This window comes from Rutidosis leptorrhynchoides, chromosome 3 (assembly GCF_046630445.1).
Source record: "Rutidosis leptorrhynchoides isolate AG116_Rl617_1_P2 chromosome 3, CSIRO_AGI_Rlap_v1, whole genome shotgun sequence".
In the NCBI taxonomy this organism is placed as follows: Eukaryota; Viridiplantae; Streptophyta; class Magnoliopsida; order Asterales; family Asteraceae; genus Rutidosis; species Rutidosis leptorrhynchoides.
The window spans coordinates 259,129,912-259,147,538 of NC_092335.1; the positions used below are offsets into that span (position 1 = coordinate 259,129,912).

Consider the following 17,627-nt stretch of genomic DNA (forward strand, 5'->3'; position numbering starts at 1 on the left):
GTTCATCAAGTGCTTGAATGCTGACCACGGTAGTGCGTACGCATCATCTTGTCCCACTTGCTCTAGATAGGTATTCCACCATGTTAACGCAGAACCTGTGAAGGTATGCGTAGCGTACTTCACTTTGTCCTCTTCAGTACACTTACTTATGGCAAACACTGATTCGACCTTCTCAGTGCACCGTTTCAATCCGATCGGTCCTTTGGTTCCATCAAATTATAAAGGTTTGCAGGCATGAATTCTTTGTAGGTGCATCCTACACGATTTCCTGTACTGCTAGATCTAAGGTTATTGTTGGTATGTAGCGCAGCCTGTACTGCGGCTATGTTTGAAGCTAGAAAAGTACGAAATTCCTCTTCATTCATATTCACGGTGTGTCGAGTAGTCGGTGCCATTTCCTTCAAAATAGTCAAATGGAACAAGTTAATCATACAGAATATTAAGAGTAGTTAATAGTATTTCGTAGCATAATATGAACTCATTTATAAAAGCTTTTTCTTCATATTAGCATTTTATAAGTTTAAATTCGAGTAGTACCTACCCGTTAAGTTCATACTTAGTAGCTAATATACAATTCAACTACTACAATTCTATATGAAAAACTGATTATAATAATAATTTCGCGTTCAAACTTTTATACAATATTTTACAAACTTACAATACCGCTTATTTTACATAAAGCATGAAATATAGCACACAATAACTTTGATACAAGATAGTTGTGAAGATAATTCTAGCTAGTACATAAGTCGTTCAGCAAAGGCAATAAAGACACGTAATTCATACGTCCAGAAACAAGTCATGCATTCTGGTTTTACTAGGACTACTTCCCATCCTTGGTCTTGTGGAACATAACCGTTATGGCCGTTGATAAGACAGCGTGTTGTAACGTCGTCAAAGGGACGAGGGTTACGTAATGACCAACAGTCTCGTAATAACCTAAAAACCTCATTTCTTACCCCAATTACCGACTCCGTCACTTGTGGGAACGTTTTGTTTAATAGTTGTAGCCCGATGTTCTTTTTCTCACTTTGGTGAGAAGCGAACATTACTAACCCGTAAGCATAGCATGCTTCTTTATGTTGCATGTTAGCCGCATTTTCTAAATCATGAAGTCCTATATTCGGATACATTGAGTCAAAATAATTTCTTAACCCGTTGCGTAAAATAGCACTTGGGTTCCCCGCAATATATGCGTCAAAGTAAACACATCGTAACTTATGGGTTTCCCAATGTGATATCCCCCATCTTTCAAACGAAAGTCTCTTATAAACCAAGACATTCTTGGAACGTTCTTCGAATATCTTACAAACTGATTTCGCCGTAAATAGTTGTGCCGAAGAATTCTGACCGACTCTAGACAAGATTTCATCAATCATGTCTCCGGGTAGGTCTCTTAAAATATTGGGTTGTCTATCCATTTTTGTGTTTTTATACTGTAAAATAGACAAGAGTTAGATTCATAAAAAAAAATACTTATTAATACAAGCAATTTTTACATATATCATAAAGCATAAGCACACTATATTACATATATTACACCACACGAATACAACTATCTTATTCCGACTCGCTCGTTTCTTCTTCTTCGGTTTTGGTTCGTTTTGCAAAGTTTCTAGGGATATATGATGTTCCCCTAATACTAGCTGTCGTTTTCCACAACGGTTTAGAAAAACCTGGTGGTTTAGAGGTTCCCGGGTCATTGTTACAACTTAAGGACTTCGGGGGTTGACGATACATATAAAGTTCATCGGGGTTGGAATTAGATTTCTCTATTTTTATGCCCTTTCCCTTATTATTTTCTTTTGCCTTTTTAAATTCAGTTGGGGTAATTTCTATAACATCATCGGAATTCTCGTCGGAATCCGATTCATCGGAGAATTGGTAATCCTCCCAATATTTTGCTTCCTTGGCGGAAACACCATTGACCATAATTAACGTTGGTCGGTTGGTTGAGGATTTTCTTTTACTTAACCGTTTTATTATTTCCCCCACCGGTTCTATTTCCTCCTCCGGTTCCTCCTCTTCCGATTCTGATTCTTCTTCCGGTTCTGATTCTTCTTCCGGTTCCTCTTCGGGAACTTGTGAATCAGTCCAATATATATTCGACTCTTCGTTATTATTAGGTGAGTCAATGGGATTTGTGCTAGAGGTAGACATCTATCACACAATATCAAACATGTTAAGAGATTAATATATCACATAATATATACATGTTAATAATATATAGTTTCCAACAAAAATGTTAAGCAATCATTTTTAAAGAAAATACGGTCGAAGTCCAGACTCACTAATGCATCCTAACAAACTCGATAAGACACACTAATGCAAATTTTCTGGTTCTCTAAGACCAACGCTCGGATACCAACTGAAATGTCCCGTTCTTATTGATTAAAAACGTTCCATATTAATTGATTTCGTTGCGAGGTTTTGACCTCTATATGAGACGTTTTTCAAAGACTGCATTCATTTTTAAAACAAACCATAACCTTTATTTCATAAATAAAGGTTTAAAAAGCTTTACGTAGATTATCAAATAATGATAATCTAAAATATCCTGTTTACACACGACCATTACATAATGGTTTACAATACAAATATGTTACATCGAAATCAGTTTCTTGAATGCAGTTTTTACACAATATCATACAAACATGGACTCCAAATCTTGTCCTTATTTTAGTATGCAACAGCGAAAGCTCTTAGTATTCACCTGAGAATAAACATGCTTTAAACGTCAACAAAAATGTTGGTGAGTTATAGGTTTAACCTATATATATCAAATCGTAACAATAGACCACAAGATTTCATATTTCAATACACATCTCATACATAGAGATAAAAATCATTCATATGGTGAACACCTGGTAACCGACAAGAACAAGATGCATATATAAGAATATCCCCATCATTCCAGGACACCCTTCGGATATGATATAAATTTCGAAGTACTAAAGCATCCGGTACTTTGGATGGGGTTTGTTAGGCCCAATAGATCTATCTTTAGGATTCGCGTCAATTAGGGTGTCTGTTCCCTAATTCTTAGATTACCAGACTTAATAAAAAGGGGCATATTCGATTTCGATAATTCAACCATAGAATGTAGTTTCACGTACTTATGTCTATTTTGTAAATCATTTATAAAACCTGCATGTATTCTCATCCCAAAAATATTAGATTTTAAAAGTGGGACTATAACTCACATTCACAGATTTTTACTTCGTCGGGAAGTAAGACTTGGCCACTGGTTGATTCACGAACCTATAACAATATATACATATATATCAAAGTATGTTCAAAATATATTTACAACACTTTTAATATATTTTGATGTTTTAAGTTTATTAAGTTAGCTGTCCTCGTTAGTAACCTACAACTAGTTGTCCACAGTTAGATGTACAGAAATAAATCGATAAATATTATCTTGAATCAATCCACGACCCAGTGTATACGTATCTCAGTATTGATCACAACTCAAACTATATATATTTTGGAATCAACCTCAACCCTGTATAGCTAACTCCAAAATTCACATATAGAGTGTCTATGGTTGTTCTGAAATATATATAGATGTGTCGATATGATAGGTCGAAACATTGTATACGTGTCTATAGTATCTCAAGATTACATAATATACAATACAAGTTGATTAAGTTATGGGTGGAATAGATTTGTTACAAATTTTCACGTAGCTAAAATGAGAAAAATTATCCAATTTTGTTTTACCCATAACTTCTTCATTTTAAATCCGTTTTGAGTGAATCAAATTGCTATGGTTTCATATTGAACTCTATTTTATGAATCTAAACAGAAAAAGTATAGGTTTATAGTCGGAGAAATAAGTTACAAGTCATTTTTGTAAAGGTAGTCATTTCAGTCGAAAGAACGACGTCTAGATGACCATTTTAGAAAACATACTTCCACTTTGAGTTTAACCATAATTTTTGGATATAGTTTCATGTTCATAATAAAATTCATTTTCCCAGAATAACAACTTTTAAATCAAAGTTTATCATAGTTTTTAATTAACTAACCCAAAACAGCCCGCGGTGTTACTACGACGGCGTAAATCCGGTTTTACGGTGTTTTTCGTGTTTCCAGGTTTTAAATCATTAAGTTAGCATATCATATAGATATAGAACATGTGTTTAGTTGATTTTAAAAGTCAAGTTAGAAGGATTAACTTTTATTTGCGAACAAGTTTAGAATTAACTAAACTATGTTCTAGTGATTACAAGTTTAAACCTTCGAATAAGATAGCTTTATATGTATGAATCGAAGGATGTTATGAACATCATTACTACCTCAAGTTCCTTGGATAAGTGATAGTGCTCCAAATGAACATATATTTAGTAGCAATATCCTCCCAATATGTAAATTATTTAGTTGTAATTGTTCCATATTCAAGTAATATTCGTTTATATTTAATAAGTGCGAAGACAAAAGGAGAAAACGAAGAATTGAAGACGGAAAGGTCCAAAATGCTCAAATGTACAAAGATACAATTAAAGTGGTTCAAATTATTGATGAAGAACGTCTAAAAATGACAAGAGTACAAGTTGCGGAACGCAAAGTACACGATATAAAATAATACGCGAAGACGTCCGAAAATCAGGAACCGGGACCCGAGCCAAGAAGAAACGCCCGACGCAACGGACCAAAAATATCTAGTCTACTATGCACAAGAATAAAATATAATATATAAATAATTATATTAATTATTTATATATTTATATTTATTTTAAATTATGTCGACGAACAAGAAAACAAAAATGATTGAGCTGGATTCTGGTGGCCATGCGAGTCGCATGGCCAGAAGGCTATTTCCCATGCGAGTCGCATGAGGATCAGAATCAGGCCTGGTCTATAAATTTGCCAGTTTTCGTTCGTTTTTACACACACCAACATAATAATAATAATACTCCCTAGTATAATAAATATATATATGTATATATAGTATAGATAAGTGTTATATTAGATTAGTTCGGGTTATGTAAAGGTTATTTTACGGGTTTTTGAAGTCGAAATTCTGTCCGTGTAACACTACGCGATAAATACTCAATGTAAGTTATGTTCTCCTTTTTAAATTAATGTCTCGTAACTAAGTTATTATTATGCTTATTTGAGCCGAAGTAATCATGATGTTGGGTTAATTACTAAAATTGGGTAATTGGACTTTGTACCATAATTGGGGTTTGGACAAAAGAACGACACTTGTGGAAATTAGACTATGGGCTATTAATGGGCTTTATATTTGTTTAACTAAATGATAGTTTGTTAATTTTAATATAAAGATTTACAATTGGGCGTCCCTATAAATTACCATATACACTCGATCGGACACGATGGGCGGAGTATTTATATGTACGAATAATCGTTCATTTAACCGGACACGGGAATGGATTAATAGCCACTAGAATAATTAAAACAGGGGTGCAATTACATTCAAGGGTAATTGGTGTAATTGCTAACAAAGTAGTAAAACCTTGGTTTACACGCAGTTGATAACCTGGTGTATTCATTAAACAAAGTATTAAAATCTTGTTACAGTTTAAATCCCCAATTAGTTGGAATATTTAACTTCGGGTATAAGAATAAATTGACGAGGACACTCGCACTTTAAATTTATGACCGATGGACTGTTATGGACAAAAACCAGACGGACATATTAAATAATCCAGGACAAAGGACAATTAACCCATGGGCATAAAACTAAAATCAACACGTCAACCATCATGGTTACGGAAGTTTAAATAAGCATAATATATTTTATTTCATATTTCCTCGTACTTTTATTTATTATCATTTTAATTATTGTTATTTATTTTATATTGTTATTTAAATATCGTCATTTACTATACGCTTCGCTTAAAATATAAAATCGACAAACCGGTCATTAAACGGTAAACTCTCCTTTTATATATTATTATATATATATTTATATATTTTTGTACAAATATAATTATATAAAAATAAGTGTTTCATAAGCCCGTCTCCCTGTGGAACGAACCGGACTTACTAAAAACTATACTACTCCGCGACTAGGTACACTGCCTATTGTGTTGTAGCAAGGTTTTGGTATATCCATTTTGTAAATATTTAATTAAAACTTGTTAAATTTTGTAGCATTCCGTATTAAAAATATAGTATATTTCGTAACCTCACGCTACGACATCAATAAGCCTACTGGAAATGAGAAAAATAGATCTAGCTTCAAAGGATGGCTTGAAAGTTCTTGAAGCAGAATCATGACACGAAAACAATTTCAAGTAAGATTTCCACTCGAAATAAGATTGTTATAGTTATAGAAATTGAATTAAAGTTTGAATATGATTATTACCTTGTATTAGAAAGATAACCTACTATAAGTAACAAAGGTTTCTTGATCTTGGATGATTACTTGGAATGGATTTAGAAAACTTGGAAGTAAACTTGCAATCTTGGAAGTATTCTTGATTTTATGAAACTAGAACTTTTGGAATTTATGAAGAACACTTAGAACTTGAAGATAGAACTTGAGAGAGATCAATTAGATGAAGAAAATTGAAGAATGAAAGTGTTTGTAGGTGTTTTTGGTCGTTGGTGTATGGATTAGATATAAAGGATATGTAATTTTGTTTTCATGTAAATAAGTCATGAATGATTACTCATATTTTGAAATTTTATGAGATATTTCATGCTAGTTGCCAAATGATGGTTTCCACATGTGTTAGGTGACTCACATGGGCTGCTAAGAGCTGATCATTGGAGTGTATATACCAATAGTACATACATCTAAAAGCTGTGTATTGTACGAGTACGAATACGGGTGCATACGAGTAGAATTGTTGATGAAACTGAACGAGGATGTAATTGTAAGCATTTTTGTTAAGTAGAAGTATTTTGATAAGTTTCTTGAAGTCTTTCAAAAGTGTATGAATACATATTAAAACACTACATGTATATACATTTTAACTGAGTCGTTAAGTCATCGTTAGTCGGTACATGTAAATGTTGTTTTGAAACCTTTAGGTTAACGATCTTGTTGAATGTTGTTAACCCATTGTTTATTATAACAAATGAGATGTTAAATTGTTATATTATCATGATATTATGATATATAATATATCTTAGTATGATATATATACAGTTAAATGTCGTTACAACGATAATCGTTACATATATGTCTCGTTTCGAAATCATTAAGTTAGTAGTCTTATTTTTACATATGTATTTCATTGTTAATACACTTAATAATATATTTACTTATCATTTAACATAATTAACCAAGTGTATCAATATCTTAATATGATTCATATGTACCTAATGAGTTTCTTATCATTTAACATAATGATAAGTGTATCAATATCAATATATTATCTTATCATTTAACATAATTAACCAAGTGTATCAATATCAATATATTATCGTTGTTATAACGATAATCGTTATATATATCATTTTCGAGTTTCTTAAATTAATAGTCTCATTTTTATGTATATAACTAATTGTTAAAATACCTAATGAGATACATACTTATAATAAAATCATGTTAACTATATATATAACCATATATATGTCATCGTATAGTTTTTACAAGTTATAACGTTCGTGAATCACCAGTCAACTTGGGTGGTCAATTGTCTATATGAAACCTATTTCAATTAATCAAGTCTTAACAAGTTTGATTGCTTAACATGTTGGAAACACTTAATCATGTAAATAACAATTTCATTTAATATATATATAAACATGGAAAAGTTCGGGTCACTACAACCTTCTCCAATCTCACGAATACATAGTGCATTACATTACCATATCGGCAAAACTCCTACTAACCAGAACCTATCGAATACCAAGAAGAATTTTTACATGGAAAAGATATAATTCTTTCTTTCTTTGTCACATTTCCTCAATCACTAAAAGTCAAAGACTCTAAATTTAAAACAAACATACAAAAAACTAAAAATGTAAAATAAAATTCAGTAACTAATAAGTACGTAAACTAATAATATGAAATTCAATCTAATATCATTAATGACAACCGCACACTCAAGCCCTTCCTCGTGCCATCTTCAATCTCCATAACTTCAGATTTACAGTGATCGCTAATCTATCTTCTATCTATCTATAAATTATATTAAAACACTAACATGATAATCTCATAAATAAAGAATTTCCTTTCAAATAAAAAAATCAAAAAGAAATTAAAAAAGTTTAATATAATTAAAAATATAAATAATAATTAATCCGTATATAGCTTCTTTTTTCTAATCGGGGATGATTCTAAAATACACTTTTTTAATCCTCATACATTTATTTTAACCTTTTTCTCTTTTAATAATAATAATCAATTGATGTGTGATGATAAAAAAGTGTGTGACCTTTTCTAATGCACCTATTCTCTCAAATCAATATAATCCCTAAAAAACCCAAAGAATTCCATCTTCCTCACTTTAACGATTTCTTCTCTACAAATTTATAGATACTAGGGTTTGATTTCTTACTTCGTTTCTTCTTCAACCAATAATACCATATTGCTTCTGGTATTTCTCGAATAATACCAGATCATTCTTACTTTGTTTACGCATCATGAAATCAAATTGATATAGCTCTCTGCCTCTCTGCTCTTCGTCTCCCATCATGAAATCAAACTGTATTGATCTATCTCCTTACAATCGTTTTCGATCTTCCATCTTCATGGTTCATTGATTTCTAAAAGCAGCATTTAGGGTTCTTCAAGAGTTATGCACTCATGCTTATTCAAGGTTAGTACATGCTATTCAAGGTTAGTACATTTATGGTTCTTAGAATCGTTATGCTTGATTCGATGTATGAAATTTTATAATTAATTTTGAAAATATTAAAAAAAAAAATATTATTCTTGTGTGAATTATTCAATGCATTATGTTTAATTATCATTTGGTTGTTTTGGTTTATGTGGATGAAGGATAAGAAATCTTAACATTGTATGTGATGGAGAATGATACTATTACTTATTGAACACTAAGTGTTCGATGAAATGCCACAAAGAAGTTCAAAATCGACTGTAGTTATTTCACCATGCTCTTTGTGTTTGTGTTTTTTGTTTCATAATTCTTTCATAAATTGTTTATGGAGTATTTTTTTTTAAGCATATACTGTATATGCTAAGATATTGTATTGATTTTAAGAAATTCGTTATTGATTTATTAGTTTCTTTACTTTCTTGATGTAACAGATAATGGAAACAGTAGGAGAATTCAAGCCCGACGTATTATGGTATGTTCGTAGCTTTTAAGGCTTTTTACTTAAACATTGAGTAAATGATCCATTTTAATTATGTTAGGTGTTTGATATGCTCATATTAACAAATTACTTTCTAATTCTAACTGGAAGTTGTATTTGAACTACGATTGAAATTTAACATGTGTAGTCGTGTGTTGTTGTATAATCAGGTCTGATATCTGATATATATTGAAAATAAAATGATATTGGTGTAACATTTTATATATATACAACAATGTTTTGCACATTAACTTTATTAGTCTTCAAATTTAACATGTGCATATTACATTTTATGTAAATTGGCATCATCATAATAATGTTTTGGAATTCATATCTAATAGTTTTTTTTCTTTCTATTTTTCTTTTCGTTGATGTGTGGATTTCTTTAAAGAGAAAACTAGGTTGATTTTGTTAAAGAAAAATATGGCTGGAGGACTCATAACTTGTGGTGTCAATTTGGGCGATAAAAGTGAGGTGAGTGAGAGATACTACGTATTTATTTATAGCAAGTTATGTTAGGGTATCATTTGCAATTTTTTTGGGGTATTTGTATATTCTAATGGGGTTAATTTGTATCTTTTAACGGGGGGTTAATTGTATCTTTCTTCATTGAGTAATAGGTGATTTGATTTTCCTCATCTTCTCAATCTTCTCCATCTTAACATCAAGATTCTTCATCTTCCTTCGTTACAAGTTATTCAGGTAAATCACAGAGTTGTTCTTTTGTACTTTCTAACCAATTATTTTTATATCGTGAGCTTTCTTGAGTGTCTAAGGTAAAGGGTAAATAATGGTGTAATTTAAAGTGAGAAATGATAAATCAATAATTTTTAATATGAAAAACAAGAGTAGTTCTAATGGTTTAAAAAACTTTATGGCAACTCATGTTATGTTATTAAAACGTCACTAATTTACCACATGTTAAAAAAATTTCTGCATCATAGGAGTATCACAAAAAATAAGTCAAATTTTTTTTTTTTTTTTTTTTTTTTGTGGATAATAATTTGATTTTGTTAACATGTTTGATACACTAATCCTATGGACTTATTGTATAGATTGGGTCAAGAAGTGTTATTTGCTGAATTCACTTGGTTTCTTTCTACGTTAGTAAGTAGTAACCAACCCATTGACCATTTTGCCACCTTTATTTGGTTGGGTCACTTTGAGTTACTATTAAAGCAGCATATGATAAGAATGATAGGCTATGAGTTTTATCATTGGTGGTCTAACGAGTGAACTAAGTTAAAAATGGTCATACAAATGTAATAGTTTTAACGATATTGCAAAAGTAACCGGTAATTGTCTTTTTAGATCTTGAAAGTGTTTCTTTTCTTTCCCCGTCAGTGTATATTATTTTTATATCGTATCAGGTATTGTTTTCTTTTCAGGCCTTGGAATGAATTTTAGTTTGGTATGATTAATTACTATAAGATTAATGAACCGCTACATGATTCATGCATATTTGACAATTTTGTTTTCGATTTTGGTGTAATATGTTATAATCTTGACTGAAGCTTTTAGCATGGTTTTAGTATGTATGTATGTAAGAAGCATATGATTGGTTAACTGTTTATGCAACTCTTTGTTAATTGAACGTAACATGAATGGAAATATACAACGTGAACTGTTGTCATTACCCAAACTATAAGAAGTCTTAAGCAAAATAACTTTAACTTTTCTTTAGTTTTGAATTTTATATTTTTATTTTATCTATAAGGAATTAAGTATTGTATTCAAGTATTGTAATGGTTATAATGTACTATAAAGGAAAAGATACAGTGGATGGTTTGGAATGGAATTATGTTGCTGTTTGTGTGTTTATCAGGTGTTTCTAAAGTTATATGTAATGAGGAATGTGGTGTGCTGAACAGTGGAGACAATGAAGATATGAAGATAAGGATGATGCTTATAATGAAGGCTGTAATAATCTATGAACAATTGAAGACATGATTACTTGATGAGTTGAAGTCTGGATTCCTTGAAGTATCGAAGAACAAAGGTATGTTTTTTGGCCAGGTTGAACTAATGAATGCAGCTGATTTGAAGGTCAAGATCATCAGAATGTGCAACACTCGTGTTTATATTATGAATGTTTATGAACTTAATATGTTCGTACTTAAAATATGGTGTCTATGATTAGTTTTATTGGATATCAAATTCAATGCAATTATGTTCTCCGCAATTTTACTTCGCGAATTTGGCTAAACCGTTCCTTATCAATATATACTAGTATAAACCCGTGAATTCACGGGTCTTTTAACTAGTATATTAGATACATCAACATCTATAGTGTGACTACTCTGCCATTTAGTCTAGGAACGTTATTAGGTATTATATCCTCATTTATTGCATGGAAAACATTTAAGGTAATTGGAGAGAATAATAATTCATGTTCATCAGCTTAATAATTACAAGTTGAGGTTGTTACACTTAACACGGTATGAATGGTTGCCGGTTTGACAACTGGACTGAAAGTCTCATCAAACCCTCCAGTTTGTTGCTTATTACACCAATGACCACACCTTTAATAGGCATTTCGCTTCACTTGTTTAAAAACTATCAACATCTATATGATGATTTTCCTTTTCAATTATTACAGGAATAGTCTTTGGACATTAGGTAACCATATCTTTGACCTCCTCCAATCTCACGAAAACATAGTGCATTGCATTATCATTTCGGCAAAACTCCTGCTAACCAGAACCTATTCAATACCAAAAGAATTTTTAAATGGAAAATTTAAAATTCTTTTTTTCTTTGTCACATTTCCTCATTTAGTAAAAGTCAAAGACTAAATTTAAAATAAACAAACAAAAAATAATATAAAATAAAATTCAGTAACTAATAAGTACAACAACAACACACCCAATCCCATTTTGTGGGGTATGGGGGAGGTGGAACGTAGACAATCCTTCCTCTACCCTAGAATAAAGAGGTCATTTCTCCACCCCGAGTGAAACACTCCAAGAGTAGAGAAAGTCATCCCTCTCAATGTTCGACGAATAGAGAGATTGCTTTGAAGAGACCTCCGGCCAATAGATAAAAAAAAAAAAAAAAGTCGCCCTGAAAATGGTAGGATCAAATTTTCATGGGTTTTAAATAATGTCTGGTATTCAATCTAGGCTCTAGAGAGAAGTCAAGTCGCCAATATATTGGCGCTTGCTGATAACTCACTTAATAGAGCCGGATGCATAAAAAAAATGATAAAAAAATAAATAAAAAGATAAATAAAATGGAAATAAAAACGTACCTTAGAGTATAGTGCGGAGCGCAAGGCAAAGGATAGCTAAAAAGTCAAAGAACATGAAAAACCCACAAACAAATAAGCAACCAAACAAACATGATATACAAACATGATATACATACATGACATACATACACAAAACATACATACATAAAAACAAACCAACCAGGGACATACCTATGAATAAACATACATACAAAAATACATACATAAAATCGTACCTAAACATACAAAACAAACCAACAAGGGACATACCTACGAACATACATACATACAAACTAACAAACCAACACACACATACATACATAAAAACAAAACATACCTAAACAAACATGCATACATACAAACAAAACACAGATACCTAAATCCAAAACAAACAAACCAACGGAACAAAGCAAGTCATAGAAAGAACAAACAACATACACATACAACATTAAAAAAAAAAAAAAAAAAGGGAAAAAAACTCATTGACAAACCAACGAAAAACAACTCAAGTCAAACACAAACCTAAAAACCTACACAAACTTACCAAACCAAAAAAAAAAAAAAAAAAAAAAAAAAAAAAAAAAAAAACACCCATGCCAACAGCCGAACCAACGCAAGCAAACAAAAAAAAACAAACATAACCAAAAACAAACACAAACACCAAAAACCTACTCGTCTATTCTAATTATAGTCCTCCACGTAATCCTATCAGAAGTCTTGTCCTCGGACAATAAAAGCTCCTTCAAGTCCATCTTTATTCTATCCTCCCACCTACAAGTATGTCTACCCCTTCTCCTTACACCGTCAACCGTAAGTGCCTCGACTCTCCTAACAGGGGCAGTAAGAGGTCGCATCCTCACATGCCCAAACCAGCGAAGCCGTCCTTTTCTTAGCTTATCAGAGATGCTTCTAACTTCTAGGTTCTCCCTGAAAACACTATTTGGAATCATATCCAACATGGTTTTACCGCAAGTCCACCTAAGCATTCTCATCTCTGCGACCTCCATCCTTCTCTCTTGCGCCTTCGTCATAAGCCAACACTCTGAACCATATAACATGGACGTTCTAATTGCCACCTTGAAGAATTTCCCTTTCAGCTTAAGGGGGATCTTCTTGTCGCATAAGACCCCAGTCGCTGACCTCCACTTCAGCCACCCTACCTTAATACGTTGCGAAACGTCTTCGTCAATCCTCCCCGATTTGTGGAGCACCGAGCCTAGGTATCTGAACGAGGTTTGTGGATGCAAGATCTGGTCTCCAATGCAGATGTTCACTCCATCCTCTTGAACATCGTCGTTCCTATCGAAATCACATCTAAGATATTCCGTCTTTTGTCTCCTAATTTGTAGGCCATTACTTTCTAAGGCCACCCTCCATTGCTCTAATCTTCTATTAAGCTCCTCCTTGGATTCTGAAACAAGCACGATATCATCGGCAAAAATCAAGCACCAAGGGATGCACTCTTGTATCCCTCGAGAAAGCTCGTCAAGGATCAAAGCGAAAAGAAAAGGGCTAAGGGCCGACCCCTGATGCAGGCCCACTTCTATTGGGAAAACTTCAGTATTTCCCACAGGCGTTCGAACACAGGATTTAGCCCCTTCATACATGTCCCTAATAACACAGATATATCTACTCGGGATACTTCTACCATTAAGGGTCTTCCAAATCAAGTTTCGTGGAACGCAATCGTAGGCCTTTTCCTAGTCTAAGAAAACCATCTCTAGGTTCTTTTGTTTTTCTCTATACTTCTTCATAAGGCTCCTAATAATATGAATTGCCTCTATCGAAGAGCGCTCCGGCATGAAACCAAATTGGTTCTCCGACACATTCGTTACGCGTCGAAGTCTAGTCTCAATCACTCTCTCCCAAAGCTTCATAGTATGACTAAGTAATTTTATGCCTCTATAGTTACCGCAAATTTGCGCATCCCCCTTGTTCTTATTGATGGGGATAGTCTCGCTCAGTCTCCATTCCATAGGCATCTTAGAGCTTCGAAACATCTTGTTGAAAAGGCAAGTCAACCACCTAATACCATCATCGCCAAGGCACCACCATGCCTTAATAGGGATCTGGTCTGGTCCAACAGCTTTATTTCTCCCCATCTTACGTAGTGCCATTCTTACTTCCTCATGATTGATCTCCTCACAATCCCTGTTGATCTGGAATTGTTCTATATCAGCTTCTTGCAGATCTTCGTGATGCTCGGGTCTGCCTCCAACGAAGAGAGATGAGAAATACTCTTCCCATCTTTTCCTAATTTCGTCCTCCTTTACTAAAGTTTGACCAGCTTCATTTTTGATAAACTTGATGTTATCAATATCCCTGCGCCTTCGCTCCCTAGCTTTGGCTATCCTATATATATCATTTGCTCCCTCTTTGGAGTTAAGCTTCCTATACAGATCTTCATATGCCTTTTCTTTTGCCCGGGCTACAGCATTCTTAGCTTCTCTTTTTGCTTCTTTATATCTCTCTTCAACCCTGGTTCTATCCGTCGAAGTCCCCTCTTGGCAAGTGATAAGCTCCCTGAACCTTAGTTGCTTAAGCGCGACTTTGCTTTGAACCTCATCACTAAACCACCATGATTCTCTATCAGTCTTATGTCCCCTTGATGTTCCTACTGCCACACCTAAGGCTTCCTTGGCAACCTCTCTAATGGTGGACGCCAGACAAATCCACATCTGATCCGCATCATCATTCGGTGTCATTTCTACTGATGCATCAATTCTTTCTACAACCGATGTTTTGAAAGTCACCGCCTTCTCTCCAATCAGCTTCTTCCACAAGATCTTAGGTTGGATGGGCCTCACACTCTTGGTAACTCGTCTCCGAAGAGCCAAATCCATGACCAACAATCTGTGCTGGGAGGAGCATGTCAAGTCAGTCAGTACCTTACAGTCTCCACAAGTCCTAAGATCCCCTTTGCGAAGTAGCAAATAGTCAATCTGGGTACTATGGCCCCCGCTATGGAAAGTTGCTAACTGAGCATCCGTCTTCTTGAAAAACGAATTTGCAACAGCCAAATCGTGTGCAACAGCAAATTCGAGGATAGAGATCCCTTCCTCGTTTCTTATTCCGAACCCAAAGCCCCCACGGGCTCTCGCATATCCCTCGACATCAGTTCCTATATGACCATTGAGGTCTCCACCAATAAGTAATCGATGTTCCTGAGGGCACATCCTCACAACCTCGTCTAGCGATTCCTAGAAATGTCTCTTTTCAGCTTCTCCAAGGCCCGCATGAGGTGCGTAGACACTAATGACCGTGTAAGTCACCTCCTGGATAACTAACCTAACCGACATAATCCTATCGCTCCGTCGGTCTACATCCACAACATTCTCATTATAGGGTGGTCCTATAATGATTCCAACCCCGTTTCTAGCTACTCTCGATCCCGAGAACCACAACTTATAGCCATTGGTCTTGACCGCCCCTCGACCCTTCCATCTAGTCTCCTGGACACACAAAATGTCCACTTTACGTTTACGTAAAGTCTCAACAAGTTCATATCGTTTTCCGGTTAAAGTACCCACATTCCAACTACCCACTCTAATTCTAACCGGCTTCGCTATCCTATTACCGCTTCTAGGCCCTATAAACCTACCCGCCCCAGAACTAGGAGGACATGACCTCAAGTAACCATGATACAGTCTAGAGTCTATCTTATCTAAAAAACAAAAATAGATAAATACAAAATAGATAATACAAAAAATAAATATAAAGTCCCGTAGATAGGATAGGATTAAGCTAAAAAACAAGTAGAATCGGGAAAATACAGAAATAAAGTATCAAGAAGAACCCAAAGGGTCTAGCCTCGAAGAAGACGACACAAAAATCAAATAAAAACAGTAATCAAAGTAACTCGAAAATAAAAGCACAAAAAAGTATAAGATAATAATAGAAGGAAAAAAATAGAAATAAAAATTATGAAATTCAATCTAATATCATTAGTGACTACTCCGCCATTTGATCTAGGATCGTTATTAGGTATTCTATCCCCATTTGTTGCATAGCGTTTAAGGTAATTGGAGAGAATAATAATGCATGTCCATCAGCTTAATAATTACAAGTTACAAAATTTACTAGTTACATACATATATATATATATATATATATATATATATATATATATATATATATATATATATATATATATCATTAGTGACTACTCCGCCATTTGATCTAGGATCGTTATTAGGTATTCTATCCCCATTTGTTGCATGTAAAGCGTTTAAGGTAATTGGAGAGAATAATAATGCATGTCCATCAGCTTAATAATTACAAGTTACAAAATTTACTAGTTACATACATATACATATATATATATATATATATATACATATATATATATATATACATATATATATATATATATATATATATATATATATATATACTATTGCAAAATTAATATATTACAATTATAATAATTTTACATACCTGGGTGGATAGTATTTAAAAAAATATTTTATTCATGTTCTAATATATATTTAATATTTATCTTGTTAATGTGTGACCTTATAAGTTCATGTAACATTTGTTCAGTAAAATATATAAATGTTGTAACATACGAATTTCGACCACCATTAATCATGACTGTCACATTAGAGGCAAATTGTACACTTTTTAGCCAAAAAGTGAGATTTTGACTGTTACTGTATTTGACTTTTGTGAACTCAAAATGTCAAACTTTTGTGTCAAATAAAATGTGTAAAATCTGATTGGATCCACCACATCTCACGCTCGCTGCTTTCCTCATCAATATTCCGACTGACGCCTTCAACCGTTAAACCCTTGCTGCCGCTTAAATGGCGTTAGGCATCGTCACCCGATGTCAGCTCACTTGACGGAAAGGTTTTGACACGGCCATATACACGGTCTTATAACTAACAGATACACCTTTATATGTTTACATTTGTCAAACTTGTTACAAGAAGTCAAGAAACGAAATGAAAAGGAGTACATTGCATTATCAAATCGACAAAACTCCAACTAACCAAAACTTAATGAATACCAAGAAGATCATTTTACATGAAAAATAGATATTTCTTTCTCGCTTTGTCTCATTCCTTTAATCAGTAAATATCAAAGATCCTAGATTCAAAACAAACAAACAAAAAAAGAAAAATATAAAATAATAGTATGAAATCCAATC

At 33.3% G+C, this 17,627-nt stretch overlaps 1 protein-coding gene and 1 long non-coding RNA gene across 2 annotated transcripts; one reads left to right on the forward strand and one right to left on the reverse strand.

Annotated features, from left to right (window-relative positions):
- Nucleotides 1-9,619: 9,619 nt before the first annotated feature.
- On the forward strand, nt 9,620-11,477 carry LOC139897373 (uncharacterized). Its single transcript, XR_011776542.1, has 3 exons — nt 9,620-9,720; nt 9,867-9,948; nt 11,072-11,477. It is a non-coding gene; the product is annotated as an uncharacterized lncRNA (long non-coding RNA).
- A 1,528-nt stretch (nt 11,478-13,005) lies between these two features.
- Nucleotides 13,006-15,651, reverse strand: LOC139900969 (uncharacterized). The gene is made up of 5 exons (XM_071883711.1): nt 14,780-15,651; nt 14,388-14,683; nt 13,603-13,886; nt 13,285-13,497; nt 13,006-13,014 (listed from the first exon to the last, which is right to left on the reverse strand). Exons 1-5 carry the CDS (start codon nt 15,649-15,651, stop codon nt 13,006-13,008), a joined length of 1,674 nt encoding a protein of 557 aa, XP_071739812.1.
- Nucleotides 15,652-17,627: the final 1,976 nt, after the last annotated feature.